This window comes from Zalophus californianus, chromosome 1 (assembly GCF_009762305.2).
Source record: "Zalophus californianus isolate mZalCal1 chromosome 1, mZalCal1.pri.v2, whole genome shotgun sequence".
Lineage (NCBI taxonomy): Eukaryota > Metazoa > Chordata > Mammalia > Carnivora > Otariidae > Zalophus > Zalophus californianus.
Genome location: NC_045595.1, coordinates 185,493,663 through 185,514,344, shown reverse-complemented (window position 1 = coordinate 185,514,344; position 20,682 = coordinate 185,493,663). Strand labels below are relative to the sequence as shown.

Genomic DNA, 20,682 nt, shown 5'->3' with positions numbered 1-20,682 from the left:
TAACGATCTGATTAGTAACACCTTTAGTCTAACAATTGCACTTTGTGGCTGAATATTATGTATGTGTGCACTTGTGTTTGTTTTAGTTAAAATATATCAAAAGAGAAAAATGAAGATGAAAATGTAGTGTTATCTTAATATAGCTAATATGTTATTTAATAAAACCAGTTCATTTCTACGCAGGTATGACATTAAGGATGATTACACATTGAGAATTAAAAAGGCCGTGAGTACAGATGAAGGCACCTACATGTGTATTGCCGAGAATCGGGTTGGAAAAGTAGAAGCCTCTGCTTCTCTCACAGTCCGAGGTAAGAAACCTAAGATGTGAAATACAATTGAATCAACAGACTAATATTTGGTTAAATTGGTAAGTGAACTCACAGTCAAAATAATAGCTTACACTCTTTTATTATTATTATTAAAATGCCTAGATTTTATGTCCATTCTGTCATGAATTGAAATAAAATTACTTTCAAATTTCGGTTCAGATGGGATGATTATTTGAAGGAATTATTTTTTTATTTAATAAATAATAGCTAAGATGGTTTAAAAGTAAATCTTAAGAATAGAAAAGATTTATACTAATCTTTTATGTACCCACTGTTATGAAGCATTTACTGCTTTTTAAATGTCACAATTTTAAAGGTACTCTGTTTGCTGTTTAATAGTTTGCCAGTTTATACTAGGAGGGTACTAGTTTGAAATTCTTTTTTATTTCAGCATCCAAAAGGCAATAAAAATAAATAAATAAATAAAACCAACACTGCTCCCAAAGTAAAAAATAGATACAAATGAGTTCCCGCAATGAGAAAATCTGATTTAGAGAGTGATTTGTGAAGTTCACTGGCCTTAAATAATTGAAATAGTCAGTGTCGCTCCTGTAATAACTTTCACTTTCTGAGTGTCATGCACTTTTTCATTCATGGAATAATCTTCATTCATAGACTCCCTAGAATTGCCAATAAGTGAAAGAAAGCATTACTTAACCCTACAGTAAGTTAGAATGATTAACTGTCTTCCTGGTGTTGCATGTTGATCCACGTGAGTAAATTATATAGCCCCAGGTACCAAGTAGTACCGTGTGGACATCTACACTTATTCTTGCCAAATAGACATCACCCATGGCATCATTTCCACTCACAGGACTTCAGACAGAGATAGGCAAGTACATCCTCTGCTCAGTCTTTCCACCTTTCTCCCACCACCTTAACTGATGCCTCCTCATGTCATCCTTTGTGATGTCAGCTGCATGCTTTCAGCCCAGTCTCAGTTATATCTCACCCTGTGTAATCACACCTCCGACCCTTGTGCAGCTTTACTCCCAGAAGTTTTCACAAGATTGGTGAAAAGGTTTGGAGGAATTTGCATGGGTGAGAAATGTGTCAGGGATTCTCATGTTGGTCCTCCATCGGGGCCATCATTTTTTCTGATCTATGACTTCAGCACCAAATCGTAAAACAAACAAAAAATTCCAAAAAACAAAAACCTGTCTTTCTCCGGGTAACACTTAGGAGACAACTTGGAAAATATTGATGATTTCCACACTTCTCAATCGCTCCACTTTTATTCCACCAAATCCATTTTTTTTCCACATCCGGACATTCTAGCGTGAACTTAGATACAAAACAAATTTAGACAAAATCGGCATGCTGGTTGCTTAAAAACGTTTTCATTCCTCATGAGAAAACAGATCATGAAAAGCTGTGATCATATACCAATCAAATATATAGACTGTATATTATCAAAATCCAATAGCCTCTGTAAGCCCCATTACTACATTTAATCTACATTCTCTGTATGTGATTATATATTTATATATATATTGTTTGCTAGGCAACCCTTTGGGAAAACAATTCACCTGACCAAATTTTCCCCAAAGCTTGTTTATTTGTTGTTTCTGAAGTGAGTGGGGAAAAAAAAATAAACAACCCACCAAGAAATGTTCCATTTAAAAAATATTTGCTGACTAAACAAAATGAGAAAATGTGAGGAGTTGTTTGTTTACAGAAGCAGCAGGGTTCTTTTTATACTTGAATGCTTGGATGAATGAGACGTGAAGTGGTCTGTTTGCTTTGAGAGATTTCCCAGCTAATTGTTTTCATAATTTGTTGAAAGTTGCAGGTTTAACATTTCATTTAACAAAGCATGCTCCTCTCGCATGGATGTTTCTAGCTAACTTAAAAAACTAATAGAGTTTTTTTGTTTTTAATAGGATTTTTTTTTAAATCAGCAAACCTTAAATGGTCTCTCCCCTAATCTGTGTCCTGTAGATGGATTAGAGAGTTTAATCTGTGTGGTATGTATTTGTTACTCATCTAAGACTGAAACCTCAAAAACAGGGTTAAAGAAAAAGAAAATCTCCATGATACAATAGAATGTGGAGTAAAATATTATTTAAAAATATTTTTTATCATTCGGAAAAGCAGTTGGAACTCCCCATGCTAAGAGGTTAACAGGAGAAAAAGCATATTATCTGCGACTGTTTTCTGTGCTCATTTTTCTAAGCACATACATGAAATGTTTAGCCCTTCCCTAGATTGTTTTATTAGAACAGGGTCAACTGACCCAAGAGGCCACGTCCATTTTCATTCCATTTAATGCAGGGACACAGTTTAGTTTAATTTGCTGATTTTGTAAACATCCACCTGCTAGGTTTTTTCCGGATGAAATGTTGCTATGTAACAAAAACAAGAAGTTGAATTGGGATGTTTCTGCTAAAATTTTATCATGATATTCAATTGGAGAAAAGAAAAAGGACTTTTATAGTCAAAATCTGAAACAGAGATTTGCTCAGTTTTCCACTTTAAAATAAGGTGAAAATAGACTATAAAATTAAACTTAATAGCAAGTAGCTCCCTTTGAGGACTTGACAAACATAAAATTAGAAAGAAACAATACTAGACAACAACCAACCTCCTAGCATTCATATTCTAGTCAAATAATTCATGATCTAATAGAGTGTTTTTAAATGGGTCCAAAATGAATTAACACAAACTGCATATTTGTAAACACATTTTTTCCTATTTTCAGGTCTTCAAATTGGCTTTGCATAAATCAAGACTTCATTGGAAAGACTATCTTGCTTTTAGGGCAATAAAACCTTTTTTTAAATAAAATTACTCTAGACTAAGTGAGATAGAAATATGTTTTATTTTTTTAAGCCTGATTTTTCGCCATGGTTTCTTCTTTTTCTCTCTTTAATATCAATAGATTCAAAATGTCTTTTGGTTTCTACATGAAATATTATGTTGGGGATTCAGCCTGAGGTTGCACCTGAAAAATGCAAATTCAAAACGAAAAGACAAAGTTCTTTTCCTACTGGACATTGACAAAATTAAGAGATATATCTTTCGAATGAGGCACAACTTTACGATGTTAGTCTGTTGTCTTGTTCTCGGTTGCTATTTTTGTGTGCGCCTCACCCCAAGAAAGGAAACAAATTGTGCATTGGGCAACTTTCTGATTTTTTTCCTCTTGCTATGTAGGACACACTAGAAGGTCATTAAACTAGAATTTTCATCCTGCTGCTATAATTGCTTTATTCTTCTTTGAATTCTCTTAATCTCCCCCTCTTAACTGTAAATAATATTGTAAGACCACGCATCTCCTACAGAGGCAACTCCATATTGTTTCAGAGAATGCACAAAACTAGTATCATGATGTATTGATTGAGTGAATGAATGCCTATAAATATGGTTTCAATGGCTATATTTATCTCATCATGTCCAATGAGACATCATAAGACAAAACTACCCTAAATTCTAGAGTCATGCTGTATATGCACTAGAGCTTTATCCACGGGGATGTGGGTGAGACACTTGTTTGTTGTGTAAGTTTATATTTTGATTGTAAGAGTTCATAATAGTTCATATACTACTAAATATATTTCCTCTTCATGTGAATAATGGCACCATATGTTTTATATTTGTCCATTGCCTTTATATAAAGTGGTTTACTATCTAAACTGATTTGACATTATTCTCTTTAAAGAAAGTATTATTAAGCCCATGTGTGTCTCTCACAATTGCTGTGCATTAATAGCAGGGCCAGCCTGATTTTAGTGATTAAGTTATGGTATAATAAAAATATAATAATAATTTGTTGAAGCAGCAGTTCGAAAGCCATTCTCAGTGTGAACAAGAATCAACTTGTCAGTCATTGTTTCCTGCCCTCAGCCAAAAAAAAAAAAAAAAAAAAAGGAAGGAAGGAAAGGGAAAGGAAAGAAGGAAGGAAGGGAGGAAGAAAAAGAAAAAGAAAAAGGCTTAACAGTAGTTAGGGAGCTACTCAGTTGAAATCTCTCAGGATGTTCCAACGTATTTGTTATATTTTCATCCACCCTGTCCACGGATGAAAAGTGATGTGATCTTAACTTTCTACTGGCTGAAAAGCAGCATCAGGGGCTTTTAAGTAGTCCTTGTGATGGTTCTGACTGACCATGCTATTTAAATCAGACAGTGAGGACTTCTTTTATTGACATGACATTTGCTAGTCTATGACTTGAATAGTTATATTCATCAGATTCTTAACTTTGGGGTAATACAGGCTGTTTAAAAAAATCTTTGAAAAAATAACTATAGTAAGTGATGACAATATGACTTTACATAAAATATCTCTCAATTCACATAGAGCTAATTCTGCAATGAAAATAATTATTTTCTTAGAATTATATTTATAACTTTCAGTTTTAGTCAAACTCAGACATCCTGTTCATACTTGAATTATAAGACTAGAGATCACTCTACTGTCCATACTTAAGTGTAACATTACACATCATGCATTCTGATAATTTTCTTTTCTTTTTTTTTTAATTTCTTTATGTTCTCACCACACCATTGTAATGTCTACAGCTCGCCCTGTTGGTAAGTAGCCATCCTTCTATCCATTTAGCATGGCTTTGTACAATGCTTCATAACTCATGCATAGTAGGATTTGATAGAATGAAATATATTTATTCACCCATGTTAAAATATTACTTGTGGGACTATCTTCCATAAAAGTTGCTCCTGATCTATTCATCACTTTGATAAACCATTTTGTAGTGACCTATGGTATTAACAATAGGTAATGATTTTCATGGAAAATAATATATGAATGTTTAATACTATATAAACTGCTAATTTTTCTTAAAGAGAAAAATATAATAATTCCTTTTTTCCTATATATAAAATAATCATTTACTAGTAATGCTTGATATTCATTAAGATAAATGATTAGGAACTAAATTAAGAAGTTTGATGACTTGATGCACTTTGATTTTAAACTGCTTCGAGTCCTTGCTTTGTAATGGCATTTTTAACTGCTGTATACTTATTATCTGTTTTCCTATTTAAACAAAATTTGGTAGAATGCTTCAAGTTACTCTAAGTAGATGCTTACACCAAGAGGAAAAGAGAAGGATGAGTTGTGTTCTTTGGCATGAAAAGTTGGTGGTTTTAATATACTTCATCCTTCATTTGGCTGTACAAAATTGAAGTTAAGTGTTTGCATTTGCCGTAATTTAAGTGGTAATTATTTGTAAACATTTGGAAAGTAAGATCTTTTCAAATCCATCGATTTAATAACTTTTCTGCATCTCTTTTAAAGTTTAGCTTAACCAACCAACAAAAGTGTTTAAGTAAAATAAATCTCGGTAATTGTGTTATAAGTAAATGAACAGATGGATGCATAAATGGACGGATGGATGAATGAATGGATTTACTATAGTGCTTCTTTAATATATCTAAAGATATTTTAATAAGTTATTTGATTTGACACAGCTTTATAAATGGTCCATTTTGAAAAAATTTTGAAGAAATCCATTTTGAAGAAAACTTCAAAATCTTTCTTAATACACTGGCTTGACATTGACATTTGATATATATTGGGTCCAAACTCATAACATTTTTCTCCATTAGTTGAAATATTCACAAACCTTATTGTCATGTAGTATATTCTTGCATAGATAGCAAATATAGAAAATATAGAGCTTTGGTTTCCCAATCAGTTTCTGGTCTGCTATTTCTGAGCAGTACTTCCTTTGTTAATTGTTTAATATTCTTGATCCTAGGTCACTTTGTCTGCAAAATGGAGAGAGTAGTATTGACTTATCAAAGCTGTTGTAGGAATGAAATAAGCTCAAGATTGATTATATATGTGAAAACACTTTGTATGCCAACAATGGTTAGCATATTCCTAACTTCTGAGACATATATTATTTCATATTTTTATATTTTTGAAACACAGTTATAGCTTACAATTAATTTGAATGTAAAATGCTGGCTTTTTTTTTTTTCTTTAAACACAATTATTAAACTGATCATCTTTTTACAATTGGGGATGTTAGGAAATGGAGGAATTTTTAAGCCTTATTTTTTAAGCCTTATTTTTTAGTATTTGTATGAATTCTTATTAATGATAACTTTACCTATTCTGTGGTATGATATCTAAAATTAAGAAGTGAATGGGAAGCAATAAGATAACTTTGCAAGTTAACAGGAAAAATAACATTTAAATTTTAGATCTTTCTATATAGAAACCTTATGCCAATAAACCATGACCACTGGACTTACATTATCTCACAAGTTCCCAGAACAGAAAACAATATGTTAATAATTTCCAATACATTTAAAGCACAGAAATAATAAAAAAAAAGATATACATTGATTAGAAAATGTTTTGTACAGGGAGCTTTGAGATGTACTTGTCACCTAAAAAGCATTTCAAAGTTATTTCTGTTTTTATTCTTGTTTAAAATGATTTCTTAAATTCCCATTGGGCTGGAACTAAAGAATAGCTTCTTGACACATTGTATTTTATTCTGGGAAAGTCTGTCATTTCACAAATCTATCTCCAATGACTTATGACAATGTTCAGAAATATGAAGAACTATACTTTAAACTTGACAACTGCTATTAATTTTGGAAACTGAATGTTAGATATGCTTTTATTGGATCACCAAAGATGAGGTGGATAATGAGGAAATTAGCTTGCCTTTCCTTTGCATAAGCTTTTTACATGAATTTTAATTCAGGAGCTATAGATATGCCAACTTTTTTTGTAAGGTCAGAAAGTACAAATCAAGTAAATCATAAATTAAGTAGTCAAATAATAGAAAGCTACATTAATAGTAATATTTGTTAGTTGACTAAAACACAAGTTTTTCAACTTTGAAGCGTTTAGCAAAGTACATTAATATTAATATTTGTTAGTGGTTTGAAGTGCAAGATTTTCAAATTTGAAGCTCTTAGCAATAGCATAAAGGGTATTCCACAAAGTAGAAATCACAGAAAGGGGAGAAAGTCCAGCTTTGAAGTCCAATATAAATTAGGTGAAGAAATAGGTACCAAATATCTAAAATTTAGAGAAAATTCAAGGGATAGTTCCTTTGTAAAGATTTTGAAAGAAAATTAGAAATCTATGCAAATTCTAGAATATTTATAGATTCAGAAATTAATAGCTACATTCCATACAGGATTAAAACAAACAAACAAACAAGTTGGTAGTCCATGTGGAAAGCCCATTAGGAAATCCTTATAAACTCCCAAACTGGGAGTTTTGTCTCAATGGATAATTCTTATGACCTGTGTTTGAATTAAAGAATTGGCGACTCTATGCAATTTGCAGTTGGAATAAACACCTTCTGCTCTACTTTTGAGACTGTAGGAAAAACTCTTGACTTAGAGGATCCTCAGTGGCGGAAATATCAGTGAAAGCAGACAATCACGTACTTGCCAATGGAGAAAAGTATTTTCCGGATTTCACTTGCTCATTGGCAAAGTGAACATTTCAAAAAGAGTCCTTCGATTCAACTTCCATAATTTGGCTACCACAAAATTACCATGAAATTGAGATGAATGCCACTTTGATTATTAAAAGTCTGCCAGCCCTTCTTGTGGCTTTGACTTTTTACTATTCCGAAGGCATTCTTTGTATGGGAAGCAAAAATACATCCTAGGACAGAGTTAACTAAGAATGCTGAAATGTTCATTTATTTGGAAAACTCTTCTGATAAGTTCTGATAAGGGAACTGACAGAAGAAAATCGTCTAAATAGGAATAAATATCTTGCTTCCTATACCCATCTGTCTTATTTTCTCTTGGAAGCCTTTCCCAAGCTTAAAAATAAAAAAGAACATCTATTTTGGAGACGGGCAGCACATTTTTTCCTAGCAGCAACTCAAAACATGATGAGTAATTTGGAAGAGAACTGACAAATCTACCAGCTGCCTTGCTAGTGAACTGAGCCCTGCTCCGTTTCCTATCATGTATACCATATGCTAGATGCTGACTGCCTCCAATATGGAAGCTAAAAGCTGTGGGCATCAGGTGAAACTTGTCTAAAATATCAAAAACAAACTGACAATACACAACTTTATGGAATCTTCTAAGTATTTCCTTATTTAGTGACTCAAAAGCATGTTTCCTTTTGATGGAAGAATATAAATGGCCACGCAAGAGTTTGTAGGTACTGAGAAATATATATGTTTGAGACAAAATTCCCATTTTTTAATTATTGTTTTAAAGAAGTAGCCACTGTTCTAAACAAAAATCTATAGGGACTTTGTTTATTTTTTCAAATCTTTTCACAGCTTAAACACAAAAATTAAACATATCCTCATTTTAGAAAGTTCCATTTTGAGCTGAAGTGTAGTTTTGTTTTAACATGCTCTAAAACACGTTATTGAGACCACTAAGATGTCCAATAAAAAGTTAGTATTTGAAAATTCATTCAAGGCAAATTATAAAGCAGACTTACTTACAGAATAACACAACTGATCTTTCTGACACCACCACCCTCCATCCCACCTTGAAATCTGGAAAATTTTATGTGCTGTATATAATTTAACTTAATATTGGAAATATTCCAGGCTTTTTTTTAAATCAGAAAACATGTAGGTATTATATATGAACCCTTTCATGTCAAGATCCACTTTTCTGCAAAAGGCGTCCTGAGTGTGTCTTGGAAGGAAACCTATACTTTTATTCCCTGCAGACTTTCTTCCTTGGACAAGCTGTTACCCCATGACCTGAGGCAATCATCTCTGTCCTACAAGCACTTAATGTTTCCTGCACCTGGCGCTAATTAGCTACCTTATTCAGAGTCCCATTTAATTTTTATTAAGCATCACGTTTTTCATTGCTCCATATGTTTTGATTAAATAGTAGGTTAAAAAAATGCATTCTGTTTCGTCTTGTACATTCCAACAGAGTTTCCATAACGTGAAACGTTTAAAATATCTCAAGCTAATGCTAATTCTTAAAGTGAAAAACAAGTGCTAGCTACTTATGCTTGGCTGGTTTTAGTCACCGAATTGATTCTTCTGCAAGGGCCTATGTGTTTGACAATGTCTGTTCATTGCCTCTAAAGTAGAGGATAGGTATAAAATTATTGAGTCATTTTTTTTCCTCATACCTTGGTGGAAATGTTGGGTTGTTTTAGAATTGGAATTGTACTGTAGTGAAGTCTGAGGTTTATGGAATATTTTTATCTTTGGCTGAGATTCCCTCTTACCATTTGAAGACCAATGTAGTCTCTTCTAGAACCTTGCTGGATTATATCTTGGTCCCGATCACCCTGTATCTAATATCCCCAGGACACAAGCCCTTGAATCTGTGGATTCATGCTTTAATTTACTCTATTTCAAGAGTGTTTTCTTCTCTTTTATCTTTGACTATTTTTTTTCTGTCTCACTTTTTCTGTCTCGCATGAGTAATGTTGGCTTTCCTTTGTCTTAATTCCATATTTATTAACTTCTGTATAATAATTTTGAAGTCATCATTTTTATTTCATATTGTCTGATTTCATAATGCTTATATTATCTCCCTGACTTTTTCAATTGCAATTATCATTTTTTTGGTATCTAAAATATATTTTTTTAAATATATTTTATTTATTTAATTTTGTTTTCTCTTTTCATCATTTCCTTGCTAACCTTAAGTATAATAGTCTTCACCTCCAGTTGCCTTTGAGCTCTTTAATCCCATTTTGAGGGTTTTATTTTTTTTTTAAGTTTGATTCTTTTTAAAAAGAGAGACCCTGTGGTATGTAATTTCATTTAGACTATGGACAACTGTTTAGTTCTAAGTATTGCTGTGTTTCCTTGGGTAATTATTTGAAGATAAAAGATTCTTTTTCTTTTGTTAACTAATTGATTATGTTCTTTCTATCAATAATTAAACAATTAGTTAATGTGCAGCTTGTTTTATTTTATTTTACATAGATCCTGTTTTTAGACCCCACCTGATTATTAATCATTTAGTTAACTGCTGAAGATTAGGGTTTGCATGTTTGGAGAAGAGAAAATGGGAAGTACCAGGGTCATTCAGCAGCCTCTACATGGACATTATCTTGAGTAATTTATCAAAAAAGATTTTATTTCTTCTCGGTATGCTAGTGACTCTGATGGTAAACAGCAGATCTACTTAAGTTAGAAACTGTCTGCAGTCCATATGAAATTCCCTCTTCATCTTTCTTCATAATCCCTGCTTCATGATAAAAATGGCTTTTAGATGTATTAGTTTTCTACTGCTGCCTAACAAATTACTACAAATTGAGCAACTTCATTAGCACCCTGTTATGAGGCCACAGTTCTATAGGTAAGAAGCCCCAACAGACTCATCGGAGTCCTTTTTCCTAGCATTTCACAGGCCAAAATCAAGGTTTTGATCAGGCTGAGCTCTTCTCTGGAAACTCTCCAGAAGACTCCACTTCAAAATTCATTCAGTTTTGTTGGCAGAATTAAGTTCTTTGTGGCTATAGGATTAAAGTCCCATGTCCTTGTTGGCTACCAGCAATAGGTCCCAGTTCACTTGCCAACCTTTGTACATGGCCATCACAACCTTCAAATTCAGCAATGGTCTGTTGAATCTTTCATGTGCTTTGCTTTATATCTCTCTGACTTACCATTCTGCTATCAGCTAGAGAAACTTTCCTGATGGAAATGTCTCATCTAATTAGGTTAGGTCCATCTGATTATTCTATCTTAAGGTCAACTGATTAGTAACCTTAATTACATTGGCAAAATTCCTTTGTCATGAGACATAACATAATCATGGGAGTGTCTCCAGGAACTGAAAGTTATGGAGGCCACCCTGCAATTTTGCCATTCACGTTAGGCTTGGCTTTTCCTTTCCTTCAGTACCTTCTCCTCAACTTCTGCATTTTAACTGGTTTTCTGCAGTCATATCTCATATTTCCTAAGACTCCTTCTTAACTCTAATTTTTTTTTTCTTCTTCTCATCAAAGGACCATGGGATGGGTTCTCACATTGTTGACAGGTAGTTTTTGTGAAATTGGCATTGATAGAGGATTGTGAATAGAGGCTAGTTGGTATTTACCATGCTTTCTCCCATTTTTTCCAGACTTGACTATGTTTGGCAGGACTACTTCACCATTTGTGGTTTTGGGCTATTGTAGTTTATCTATAATATTAATTTACCTTGTAGTAAATAGAGGAAAGTGGAACAATAAGCCTTTACTCCATTTTCTTAACCTAAGTATCAAAAATCTTAAATAGTCATTAATTTTAGTGTTTATTAAATTAAGAATAAAATAAACACTAAATATGTTAACTTAGTAGTTGAAATTAAAGTACTATAAATATCAAACATCAAAATAATATAAAAACTCTGGACTGAAACAGTGTTAGGAGATTAGTATTGAGAGATTTCACTGGCCATTGCCAGAAAGAAATAGTAAACATATTTTAATACCTTCTAAGATAGTCAAAATTTTCATTTACATGTTATAGTAATTTGTGATTTGATAGAAAGAGATATCATGATATATATATATATCTATATATGTGTGTGTGTGTGTGTATATTTCTGTGTACTATAAAATAGATATGATGTGCATTACACCTAAAAATTATATGCATGACATTTGAATTATGACATTACTTATTTAAACATATTAAATATCACTCAAGGGAGTAGCTCATAATTAGATTCATTAAAAATATGTAAGCTACCAAGTTAAATTAAATTTTGAGTTAAAATATATCTGAATGCCTTTTAAAATCTCTTATGGCAAGCATTGCTTTCTAGATTTATTAGGAATATTATTTTCATCTGTTCTACAAAACTATTAACTCTTTGTTAGTAAATACATTGTTATATTTATCTTTTTGCTGCCTCTAGATCTAGCATAACACATGTGGTAGGGGCAAGCTAAATGTTGGTGCAGTTAATTGATACACACATATGCATACATAGGTAATACTTGCCTAGAAAATGTTTATGCAAGCAGCTTTAAATAGTGCTATAAAAAGATTAAGCAACATTAATGGTAGCAGGCCAATCACATAGTCCCCATTCTGCTAGTAGGAGATAAAATACAACAAAAAGAAGGCACTAATGAGTTAGGATGGTGCCTTACTAAGCGTGTAATTAATGTTATTAAGAAACATTGCAGTTGCATATTAAAATTCCGTTAACTAAGCAGCCCTTCAGCATCAGTACATTTGTTTCTTGGTTGCAAGTTTTTTTTTTCTTTTTTTTTCTGATTGGCATCTTCATGCAATCTTTTTCTAAAAAAAAAATGAGATAATGGGATGTGATCAGCCTTCGTGGGTTAGCTGGAGTGCTGACATGACAGTTCTGGCAAGTTGACAGGTTAAGTGAGTGAAAATGAATGTCTTGTCTCACCATTTACTTGAAGAATCCCCTCCACAACCCCATACTTACAGCCCCTTCTATCTGCAATGCGGAAATGTCTAGTTTTCCCAGGTTAGGATCTAGATAGAATTTTTTTCACTACTCATTAAACTATTCTCTTTCTGTTGATGAAAAATGAGATCATTTAAAAATATAATGTAATTATATATTTATAAATAATAATGTAAATATTGCTTTATTTAATAATTCATTACCTTTTAAGCTATTAGTTTGTTTTTTATTTGTTTTTTGTTTTTGAGAATGAACAGTCCCTTAGAGAAAAAAAATTTATTTTGTTCTCAGTATTTTAGTCAGTCAGGAAAGCCAGTTGAAAAGTAAAACTCATATTGATAATGGACAGAGTAATATAGGAAAATGTGCTTGACAATTCAGAATTTGTTTAAAATTTGTCAGATTTTTCTAGGCATTCTCAATTTATAACTTTTGTAGAATTCAGAATGTCTATGAAATTTGCATGTTGAATCTCAGGATGATTTCCTATATTTAACAGGATTTCCTATACTTACCTATAATCAAAATGAAATCTATTTTAGCAAACTGGAATATAATAAAGTTTAAAATTATCTTAAACATATCCAACTTAGTTACTTTAGGAATTAACTACTATGTTTATTGCAATGTAGAACATTTTTTTTCTTTTTGCAATGTAGAACTATTTAATACCATTAGAGGATTGAAATGGACTTGCTAAAGCCAATAAATATTATTTACATGGAAAAAATTCTGGTTCCACCAACATAATTCTTCAGTTTAATAAACAGAAGTAGTTCTAAAATAGCTACATAATTGCAACATGTCTTTATTCATACGAGATTGAATGCAATTTGTATATGTGAGATGTTTCATGGGTAGAGTAGAAAGCAAAGTCTAAATAGATGAAGAATATAAGAATTGTGATTTTTTTGTAGCCATTCTATTGCCTTTGAACATTTACATTTCTCTTCATATTTATGGAAGCAGTATTTCATTTAGTATTTTTATTTTTTCATACTGACATTAAGGAAGCAAATGTAGGGATAAATTTATATGTATTTATATTTATAAAGAGATACTAGATTAATGAAGAAGCATATCTATAGGTAATTACTAGATTATTGTTGAAAGGAAAGCTATAGGTTTTGGAATTTTACCATGGAATTTTTAATATTAGCTAGAAGTAAGGTACTGGCTGAGAAAGAAGGCATAGCACTCAAATGGAAGAGTTATTGCCATGAACTCAATAAGAGATTAACTGGAAAGGTAGGTAATTTAGCAATTTAATTACTTGTATTCCTTGAAAATAATGACAAATGAATAAAATGTGATTAAACAGACTTTATAAAAGTGATTATTTTAAATCGTTTATCCCTAAATTGTTTTCCTTTATAAATGCACTGCTTCCTCTGAGATGAATTATGTGTTAATAAGCTTCAAATCAAATATTTTATGACATTATACATTTCCAATATTATTAACAGAAATTCTTTTGAAGTCAAATGAAGTGCTAAATAGTAAAAATTAAATAGAATTAAGTAAGTTGAAGAAACAATCATTTATCAATTAGAAGTTAGTCTGTTCTGATGATAAACTAAGTAAACATTCATCTCTTAATCCCACTCTATATTGCATTTTAATGAAATGGCTTCTCACTGTGTTTATTGTTGGTGGGGGTAAGCCTATTAACTAAATCTTTTCAGGAAAATATAGAATTGGTTGTTACACAATTCCTCTATTTTTCTATATTGTTGTTGTCACTCTGGAATGGTGGCTACTCATTTGTAGTCTTTCTGTCATAAATTTCCAATATGGTACAGGGGCAATCTCTACAGAGGGACGTATCAGAATCAGTTGAGAGATTATTTTCAAACAACATATTTTCTTTGGCATTCCTCCACCCAAATTACTACAATAGTGAGTCACTGTCTCTGGTGGGAATGTGTCATATCCTTCCAATATGATAAAATGGAAAAAACATTGAGTATTTTCTTTAGATCAAGAACTTTTTGTTTTTAATATCCTATTTCAAGACATTCATTTAGCATTCACTAAATGGGACTTTTTCAGGCCAAATAAAGATTCCATTTCAATGCAAAATGGTAGCCCCCCATTCCAGTAAGAGATTACAACTGAACTGAGGAAGCAAGACACCCAGGCAGGGGGAAGAATAGAGACAAAAGACAATGCAAGCAAGAACAGGTATCTTAAAGTGGAAAGAACACAAAAAAAGGAGAACATAGAGTGTGCTCAGGTTAATCATTGTCAACAAGTTGGATCAAAGAATAATAGATAATGAGATGGGTCAACCTAGGGAACAAGCCAATACATGTGCAAGTGGTTAAAAGTAGACTGTTCTGCTGAAATACCAGAGCTGGTCTGGGGACAAGTGAGTGTCAGGATGGTAAAATCTCAGGCCAGTGTAGTGGAATGCTACACTGAGGGGAACAATTTGCAAGCATTGCAAGGGCAAGCTATAAGAAAAGCACTGTAGGGGGTGCCTGGGTGGCTCAGTTGGTTAAGCGACTGCCTTCGGCTCAGGTCATGATCCTGGAGTCCCGGGATCGAGTCCCACATCGGGCTCCCTGCTTGGCGGGGAGTCTGCTTCTCCCTCTGACCCTCTTCCCTCTCGTGCTTTCTATCTCTCATTCTCTCTCTCTCTGAAATAAATAAATAAAATTAAAAAAAAATTAAAAAAAAAAAGAAAAGCACTGTAGGTTTTTGAATAAAGAATGACTTGAAATAAGTATACTTGAGAAAGGTTGTACTTTTCAGTAGCACAGAAAGAGCAAGATCATAGGTTTTATGCTACTTTAATAATAAAAGCAATTATTCAGGAAAAACATAATGTTATGATTTTAACATCCTTGTACCATATCGGAAATCATAGCGTATGATTCTTATCCTTCTGTGTGGTACTAGAGATGGCAAATTTTAGTCAGATCATGGTTTGAAGTAAACTGAATTAATCTAAAATCTCAATGTTTAAGAGGTCCAACTATGGCATTAGATGGACCATAAGTCAAACCTGTCCTCCGATCTAGTGCTTTTAATCTTTAAAAACCTATGTGCCCTTTATAAGATTTAGTTTGATGATCTTCATATCATAATGGTAGTAGTTCGTACATAGAGTTCTGTGAGTATTAAGTGAGATAATGCCTGGAATGGTTTAACACACTGCCTGGCATTGAATGAACACACAATTAATGTTAATTATTGTCCTTGTATTAAGCAATTTGTGACTCAGCAAATCTTTAACACAAGCATATGATAAATGAGTGTGCTCTTCAAATAAGCTTATAGAATATATTAGAATATAACAAGCAAAAATGTTAAATAGCAAAAAAAAAATATTTTCTACTTGCTTAAGATAAAGTTCAAAATGTTTATTACAGAATAAGAAGCTTACTTACTCAGGCAACAATTATACCCAAAGAAAGCTCAGCAGACTGTGCCTGTAACCATCCTGTCACATATTAATATATGCAACTGCTGCATGACTATCTCCATGTTCACGTCTGCCATAGAAAGTCATATTTTGCTGTAAAAACAACTCGAACATGATGGGATTAACCTTTAGGTCTCCTCAGCCCCTCATCTCCAAGCCCACCTCACGCATGGCCTGTGCCTCCTACTCATGTTCAGCCATCTGATTTCCATAACACCCACTCACTTCCACCAGCAGGCATTAGCATAACAGAGCTGTAGCCTGACTTTGATGGAAGCCAGCTTGGGCTGAATGCAGTATCAAAGCATAATTTAGCAGAAATCAAATCTAATTTAGTGTGCATTGTATTTAAATTCTCAAAAATGCCGTTTCAAGTGAACAATACCAGACCTCTAATTCCACTGACCTTTTTATATTTGGGTCTACTTTCTGGAAATCACACAACCCACTCTTCTTATAAAGCTATTGTTTTTCAGTTGGAAGTATCCATCGAACACTGAATGGTACCACTGTTTTCTTCATCTCATTTCCTGTGATAGCTGCAACAATAAGGTATAATCAGTTAACAGATTAAGCAACTATGTTATTATGCCACAACTACAAAAGATTTGTCTACCGCTTTTGGATTTTAGAGAAGATATAAATATGTATTTTATAGTCTTCTTTCTTAGAAAATATGTAAGAGAATTGCCATTTCTATCACTAGCATATTCTTCTGGAGCTCATAACTCAACCTCTTTAATGCACATTGGGTTTAAACATGTGTTTGGAATTGTCATCTTGAGGACCCAATCATGGTTTTTCTTTATGTTTAATGAGAGCCATCATAGAAAATCCATTTTATATAGAGCACAATTTGTGCTACCTTGCTGTATTGATAAAATGCCACCTCTCTGCCTACTCCCTCCCATCGGTGCCATCAGCCAAATACTGTCTTTTCAAACCATTTTCACTGCCACCTGGCAGAAATACTGAAAATGTGAAATGTTAGCAAAAGAATTATTGATGCAGTTTTTCATTTTAAAACCTCAAAAATAAATTCCTTCAGCTGATAGGCCTTCACAGAAGATTGCAATATAGATCTTGAGCAGAGAGAGTCTACAGAAGTAAAAGTGATTGATGCAATTTGTTTTGGTGGTCCAACGTTAAGTGACAATAGGAAAGGATGTACATTTTGAGACACTTAAATACTCTTAAATTTTTTTGCTTAGCTTTAATATCTGTATTTTGTTTGTTTAATTTTAAAAATAATAAGGGGAATCCCATTCCAGTGAGAGCAGTGTGGCTTAGGCTCTGATGACAAGAAACTATTTGGTATGTTAGAAATAGGGTGTATTTATAATAACTTGGAATAAAAATAGAATATAAGTAAAAGTCGTATGAAAGAATTCTTCATAGTATGAATAACACAAATGCTGGTAGTTATTTTGTTAGGGGTTTTTAAAGAAATTCAATATTGGTTAAAAACTCAAAAATTATGATTTCCTGGTCTTCATAGATCATATCAGTATTAGTAAATGTTACATTATAATATTACAGAATTTCTTTGTCCTTTAAGAGTTCTGATGAAATGTTCTCTTAAGGTGCTACTATGACTAACAATTCTCAACTGGATTTTCTGCCCTAACTTGCTAAGATTTTCTCACCTCACATCTGTCCTTTCTTTAGAAAAAACATTCTTTCTAAAACATAAATCTTACTACATCTTTCTTGCATAAACGTCTTCGAACAGATCTCCATAGCTTTCAGGGAAAAATTTAAGTTCTTTTAGCATAAATTATCTGGCCCTATTTATATCACTTCTGCATCTCTGATTTTATTCTTAAGACCATTTACACTCCCCTAACACATCCAGCTCCTCAAGTCTCTGCGTTATGTCTGCTTCTCTCTTTCCAAGTGACCTTACTCCTCTTCATCCAGTGAACTCTTACTTGTGCTTTAAAACACAACTCAACCATGGCCCTGTCTGGCATCTGGCCTCTTTTTTCTTCATCACCCAGTCTATTTGCTGCTCTTCCAAACTTTCTCACCCAGTGCCCTCTACTTCTTGTATTATTATACAAATCAAACTATGCTCCATTTGTGTTTATTTACTTATTTACTTGGAAGTATCTGCCAATTTTTTATTTGGCTTTCCATCCCCTGTACCCAACAGAATGTCTCATAATTTGTAGTCAATCAGTGCATTTTGAATGAATAAATGAATGAATCATATCTTTTCAGAAAAGTGGAGAGATAGTTGTGGTCATTTGCCAGTCCTTTTTGGGGGGGGGCGGCTATGTTTCTGCAGCTGGTTAAAATTGTAGGATCTAGATTCCAAAAGCATTTTGCAAAATCACTTATCTACTACAAAGTTCTTAAAAGCTTAAAATATTAAATACAAGGAGATATGTGATTGTAATTAAAGTATAGATGTTAATTTTACTGAAGTAGATGGGTAGACAGATACAGGGTGAGCATAATATACTTAAGACTATAAAATATATTTTCATTCTTTTCATTTGATGTTTTATTTGGTGACTTCAATCATGTGTATTCTCAACTATTACATTTTAAAAATGAATTATATAAAGAAGGACTTCATAGCACAAATTGGGCTCTAAGATTTTACTAACCAGTTATATGAGCCAATTTAAATTCTTTCTAGTCCAAAGCAGTACAAATGAACAAATAAGCTGAATGTGTGACTTTTATCAGACTGTTAAGTGATTTTTTTTAATTTTTGATAATGAGGTATAAGCTAAGTTACTCTGACTTAGTATCCATATTGGCACTAAACTTGTCTTTCATAGGATTACTAAAAAATGGGAACTATATTTGATCTTTAAATTTTGCTTAATACATATTATTTTTCTTGGATATTGGAGATAATAGAGACCGATCTTAAGTCTTTTTTGGTATAAATAATCCAATGGTTTCATATCTTCCCTGAAAAATGGACATTGCAGTGTTTTAAGAGTCGTCCCTGAAGTAATTTTGTAACATTGATTTAATCTATCATTCCTATTAGAAAACATGGAACAAAAATCAGTGTATCTGCTGATTCAGTGAAATTGTGTAGAAATAACAAGAAGATTGTAAGAAGCAAGTAATCTCCTGAAAATGCAAGGCAACATAAACCACATTCTGCTCAAATAGATCCATAAATCTGGGTTCTCCATACTGTTAGACTGGGTCTACTGTTATCTATAGTTATAGAAGAAAATTTCACTTGGTAGATTTATCCCCACTGTCCCTGGGGTATGTGTTGAATGGGTTGAGTTAGGAGGCAGTATAATAGAACCCCAAAAACTAAGTCACTACAAATCTCAGTGAATTAAAAAAAAAAATCTGCTGCTCTTTCTACACTAGCATTCTTGTAAGAATGAGTCCTTGGTTGTATGTTTGAGGCTACCCTACATTTACTTTGTTCTTGGACCTGCTCTTTTGTATTCCTGAAGGGCTGAAAGAATTCTAGGTAAAGACTTCAACTGAATGTCATTTATTGTTCTAATCCTTTAGAGTTCAAATTTTGGGATGGTTGCCATGGACAGCAGGTTTTAAAAATTAGAGTTGATTTAAAAAAATTTTTCATCCTCCATTTTCTAGCATAAGCAACAATTTAAAGTGTAAACAGATGATGAGAAAAGTCATGGAATAAACATGCTGTTTTCTGGTCAACGGAAGTGGGTTTTGGTATGAAGAAGATGTCCTTGTGAAAACTTCCACTTATACTGTCTACTGTCTTTCACTTGGCTCCCAATTTAAACTTGAACTTTCTTAGGATTTTTACCCCCCCCCATCCCTTTAGTTTCTTTTCTATTGGAGTTACCCATGCCTAGATCTCATTATTTTTGCCTACATCATTCCCCTCATCTTCCAACCAGAGTTCCTACTTTATTGACTGATCTGCCTCCCTCACAGTCCATACTATATTCATTAAAGGGTTAAGGCATCTAACGATTTTGCTTTGCATCTGTCACTTCTTAGATTAAAAAGACCCTGAACAAAATCCCCACTTTGGCTTCTCAGGACTTTCTTAAGCTACATCCAAATCTAAATCCAAATTCAGCCAATGATGTTTACACAACTGAGACCCTTCATTTCTGCCAGAATACACACTGTACGCTGGATGTGTTCTTGCTTCCTGCACTTTGCTCAGTAAGCTCCTTGCTTGGAATGTGTTCATTTCTCCACTTATCTAAATGCTGCCCTTTCCTCAAAGTCCCCATAATGTGTATTTTCTGCATAAAGCCTTTCACAGCTGCCATAACACAAAGGGATCCTTTTCTCTTCAAGTCCTATCACATTTTTTATATGTACTAGGATTTAAATGCCCCTATGCTGTGCTCTGAAAGCATGTTTATCATTGAACTTAGCATAGTCTTAGATAATTGTTTTACCTTGCTTTTGCTGTTGTCATCATCATGTTTTGTGTTTCCCATTAGGTTGTGAGTTCCTTGAAGCCTGCAGGATAGATATATTTTTTTATCTCTGTATCCTTGTGTCCAGTAGGGGAACATAGCAATTGTCTGACTAATGCTTATTTATCTAAATGAAATGAATTAAGTAGAATCAACCATTTTCAAACATGTCATTATATCGTTAGTTATCTTTGTATGT

At 33.0% G+C, this 20,682-nt stretch overlaps 1 protein-coding gene across 16 annotated transcripts in view; it reads left to right on the top strand.

Annotated features, from left to right (window-relative positions):
• ROBO2 (roundabout guidance receptor 2) overlaps positions 1-20,682 on the top strand; it is a 1,647,790-nt gene that overhangs the window by 1,517,430 nt on the left and 109,678 nt on the right. For 11 of the 16 annotated variants that reach the window (XM_035727383.1, XM_035727393.1, XM_035727374.1 and 8 more), the window contains 2 exons: positions 184-311; positions 4,851-4,862. In XM_035727383.1, the coding sequence (XP_035583276.1) occupies positions 184-311; positions 4,851-4,862 (140 nt within the window). The remainder of the gene's footprint in view (positions 1-183; positions 312-4,850; positions 4,863-20,682) is intronic. The other 5 variants (XM_027585566.2, XM_027585562.2, XM_027585568.2 and 2 more) reach the window with 1 other exon arrangement.